Source organism: Rutidosis leptorrhynchoides, chromosome 2, assembly GCF_046630445.1.
Source record: "Rutidosis leptorrhynchoides isolate AG116_Rl617_1_P2 chromosome 2, CSIRO_AGI_Rlap_v1, whole genome shotgun sequence".
Classification (NCBI taxonomy): domain Eukaryota; kingdom Viridiplantae; phylum Streptophyta; class Magnoliopsida; order Asterales; family Asteraceae; genus Rutidosis; species Rutidosis leptorrhynchoides.
The window spans coordinates 589,980,305-589,985,257 of record NC_092334.1 but is presented as its reverse complement, the minus strand read 5'-3'; the positions used below and the strand labels follow the sequence as shown (position 1 = coordinate 589,985,257).

General features: G+C 30.1%; 1 protein-coding gene across 1 annotated transcript; it reads right to left on the bottom strand.

Moving 5' to 3' along the window:
* Positions 1 to 3,944: 3,944 nt before the first annotated feature.
* LOC139889903 (uncharacterized) lies at positions 3,945 to 4,679 on the bottom strand. The gene has a single exon (XM_071872815.1). It carries the CDS (start codon positions 4,677 to 4,679, stop codon positions 3,945 to 3,947), a length of 735 nt encoding a protein of 244 aa, XP_071728916.1.
* Between the last annotated feature and the right edge of the window lie 274 nt (positions 4,680 to 4,953).

Genomic DNA, 4,953 nt, shown 5'->3' with positions numbered 1-4,953 from the left:
TATATGTGGTTATATATATAGTTAACATAATTTTATTATAAGTATGTATCTCATTAGGTATTTTAACAATGAGTTATATACATAAAAATGAGACTATTAATTTAAGAAACTCGAAAACGATATATATAACGATTATCGTTATAACAACGTCTTACTAGGTACATATGAATCATATTAAGATATTGATACACTTGGTTAATTATGTTAAATGATAAGTAAATATATTATTAAGTGTATTAACAATGAAATACATATGTAAAAATAAGACTACTAACTTAATGATTTCGAAACGAGACATATATGTAACGATTATCGTTGTAACGACATTTAACTGTATATATATCATACTAAGATATATTATATATCATAATATCATGATAATATAAAAATTTAACATCTCATTTGTTATAATAAACAATGGGTTAACAACATTCAACAAGATCGTTAACCTAAAGGTTTCAAAACAACATTTACATGTAACGACTAACGATGACTTAACGACTCAGTTAAAATGTATATACATGTAGCGTTTTAATATGTATTCATACACTTTTGAAAGAATTCAAGACACTTATCAAAATACTTCTACTTAACAAAAATGCTTACAATTACATCCTCGTTCAGTTTCATCAACAATTCTACTCGTATGCACCCGTATTCGTACTCGTACAATACACAGCTTTTAGATGTATGTACTATTAATATATACACTCCAATGATCAGCTCTTAGCAGCCCATGTGAGTCACCTAACACATGTGGGAACCATCATTTGGCAACTAGCATGAAATATCTCATAAAATTACAAAAATATGAATAATCATTCATGACTTATTTACATGAAAACAAAATTACATATCCTTTATATCTAATCCATACACCAACGACCAAAAACACCTACATACACTTTCATTCTTCAATTTTCTTCATCTAATTGATCTCTCTCAAGTTCTATCTTCAAGTTCTAAGTGTTCTTCATAAATTCCAAAAGTTCTAGTTTCATAAAATCAAGAATACTTCCAAGATTGCAAGTTTACTTCCAAGTTTTCTAAATCCATTCCAAGTAATCATCCAAGATCAAGAAACCTTTGTTACTTATAGTAGGTTATCTTGCTAATACAAGGTAATAATCATATTCAAACTTTAATTCAATTTCTATAACTATAACAATCTTATTTCGAGTGGAAATCTTACTTGAAATTGTTTTCGTGTCATGATTCTGCTTCAAGAACTTTCAAGCCATCCAAGGATCCTTTGAAGCTAGATCTATTTTTCTCATTTCCAGTAGGTTTATCCAAGGAACTTGAGGTAGTAATGATATTCATAACATCATTCGATTCATATATATAAAACTATCTTATTCGAAGGTTTAAACTTGTAATCACTAGAACATAGTTTAGTTAATTCTAAACTTGTTCGCAAATAAAAGTTAATCCTTCTAACTTGACTTTTAAAATCAACTAAACACATGTTCTATATCTATATGATATGCTAACTTAATGATTTAAAACCTGGAAACACGAAAAATACCTGTAAAACCGGATTTACGCCGTCGTAGTAACACCGCAGGCTGTTTTGGGTTAGTTAATTAAAAACTATGATAAACTTTGATTTAAAAGTTATTATTCTGGGAAAATGATTTTTATTATGAACATGAAACTATATCCAAAAATTATGGTTAAACTCAAAGTGGAAGTATGTTTTCTAAAATGGTCATCTAGACGTCGTTCTTTCGACTGAAATGACTACCTTTACAAAAACGACTTTTAACTTATTTTTCTGACTATAAACCTATACTTTTTCTATTTAGATTCATAAAATAGAGTTCAATATGAAAGCATAGCAATTTGATTCACTCAAAACGGATTTAAAATGAAGAAGTTATGGGTAAAACAAGATTGGATAATTTTTCTCATTTTAGCTACGTGAAAATTGGTAATAAATCTATTCCAACCATAACTTAATCAACTTGTATTGTATATTATGTAATCTTGAGATACCATAGACACGTATACAATGTTTCGACCTATCATGTCGACACATCTATATATATTTCGGAACAACCATAGACACTCTATATGTGAATGTTGGAGTTAGCTATACAGGGTTGAGGTTGATTCCAAAATATATATAGTTTGAGTTGTGATCAATACTGAGATACGTATACACTGGGTCGTAGATTGATTCAAGATAATATTTATCGATTTATTTCTGTACATCTAACTATGGACAACTAGTTGTAGGTTACTAACGAGGACAGCTGACTTAATAAACTTAAAACATCAAAATATATTAAAAGTGTTGTAAATATATTTTGAACATACTTTGATATATATGTATATATTGTTATAGGTTCATGAATCAACCAGTGGCCAAGTCTTACTTCCCGACGAAGTAAAAATCTGTGAAAGTGAGTTATAGTCTCACTTTTAAAATCTAATATTTTTTGGGATGAGAATACATGCAGGTTTTATAAATGATTTACAAAATAGACATAAGTACGTGAAACTACATTCTATGGTTGAATTATCGAAATCGAATATGCTCCTTTTTATTAAGTCTGGTAATCTAAGAATTAGGGAACAGACACCCTAATTGACGAGAATCCTAAAGATAGATCTATTGGGCCTAACAAACCCCATCCAAAGTACCGGATGCTTTAGTACTTCGAAATTTATATCATATCCGAAGGGTGTCCCGGAATGATGGGGATATTCTTATATATGCATCTTGTTAATGTCGGTTACCAGGTGTTCACCATATGAATGATTTTTATCTCTATGTATGGGATGTATATTGAAATATGAAATCTTGTGGTCTATTATTATGATTTGATAATATATAGGTTAAACCTATAACTCACCAACATTTTTGTTGACGTTTTAAGCATGTTTATTCTCGGGTGATTATTAAGAGCTTCCGCTGTCGCATACTTAAATAAGGACGAGATTTGGAGTCCATGCTTGTATGATATTGTGTAAAAACTGCATTCAAGAAACTTATTTCGTTGTAACATATTTGTATTGTAAACAATTATGTAATGGTCGTGTGTAAACAGGATATTTTAGATTATCATTATTTGATAATCTACGTAAAGCTTTTTAAACCTTTATTGATGAAATAAAGGTTATGGTTTGTTTTAAAATGAATGCAGTCTTTGAAAAACGTCTCATATAGAGGTCAAAACCTCGTAACGAAATCAATTAATATGGAACGTTTTTAATCAATAAGAACGGGACATTTCAACAACCTTCCTTAGATTCAAATCCTGAATAAAATAGTTATTACTAGTGAAACCAATGAACATAGGATAATCTTTTGAAAGCTTATTAACAGACAGCATGTTAACACAGTATTCAGGAATCACAAGAACATCTTTTAGCACACAATTATTAGTTAAGTGAAGGTTACCAATTTTTGTAATTTTTGCAAGAGTACCATTTGGATGACCTACAGTCATATTTAATTTTGACACATCAAAAACATTGACTAAACCTTCACATGAACATGTCATATGTCTAGTTGCTCCAGAATCAATAATCCATTTGTTATTAAATTCATTATTACTAGAACCATTTTGTTTAAAAAATGTATCAAACTTTGAGTTAAACACAATATTAAAATTTAAAAAAGTACCTGCCATATTGGCATGTACATTTCCTTGTGTAGATTGATCATGCAATAAACTCATAAGCTGTGAAATTTGCTCAGGAGAGAAAGGATGAGAACGGTTATCACTAATATTCACATCAGGCACAGAATTATTACTAACAGCAGACTTAGTATCATTCCTTTTAACCCAACCAGGAGGATAAACAAAAATTTCATAACATCTTTCAATAGTATGACCTAATCTTTTACATTTAGTACACTTAAGATTAAGATTAGGTCCATTACCAATTCTCCTTTTGTTATCAAAAGTCATGGATACTAAGAAAGCAGAATTTTAATTTTTAACAGATACAGAACTACTAGCTTGAGAAGAGGTTCTATGAGATTCTTCTCTTGTAACAATAGCAAAAGCAGTTTTAACACTAGGAAGAGGATCAATTAACAAAATATTACTTCTCACAGAAGAATAAGACTCATCTAAACCTATTAAGAACTGCATTAGCTTAATTAAATCATTATGGGTCTTAAATTCTTTATTAGCTTCACAAACACATGTAGGTAGTTTAACAAGAGCATCAAACTGTTTCCATAAAGCATTTAACTTATGATAGTAATCAGATACAGTAGAGTTATCCTGTGTTAATGAATTAAGTTTTTGATGCAGATTAAAAGTAACAGAACCATCTATCTTATCATAAGTTTCTTTAAGTTCTTCCCATACAGTTTGAGCAGATTGAGCAAATACTTGACCACAATACAATTCATCAGATATAAAATTTAAAATCCATGAAAGAACCATAGAATTGCATCTATCCCATTGTAACATAAGCACATTATCAGTTTTACTCTTCCTACAAGAACCATCAACAAAACCAAACTTATTTTTGGTATGTAGGGCTAGAGTCATAGCCCTACTCCAAACATTATAGTTCTCTGTCCCCTTAAGCTTTAAGGAGATAAGAGCAGTAGTACTAGTATCACTAGCATGCAGATAAAGAGGATCACCAAAATCAAGATCACTCACTTGAGTGATCTTGTGTGTATCACCAGAACCAGAATCCTTTGTCATATTAACAAATAATCAAGAAACACAGAAAAAACAACAATATAGCAAATAAGCACACAACAAATAATAAGAAAAAAAACCACAACCACAGCAACAATTGCTGGCCAGACATCTGTAAGGAAGAAACAACGTACAAATCTCCAGTAGCAATTGGTTACTAACCAAACACCCTGTAAGGATTAAGAACACACAAAATATATAACATAAACAGGTTAGAATCAACCAATTGCTTGATCAGGTATTCATACGTTTCAAGAACGTAGATCAAGAGTTGGGC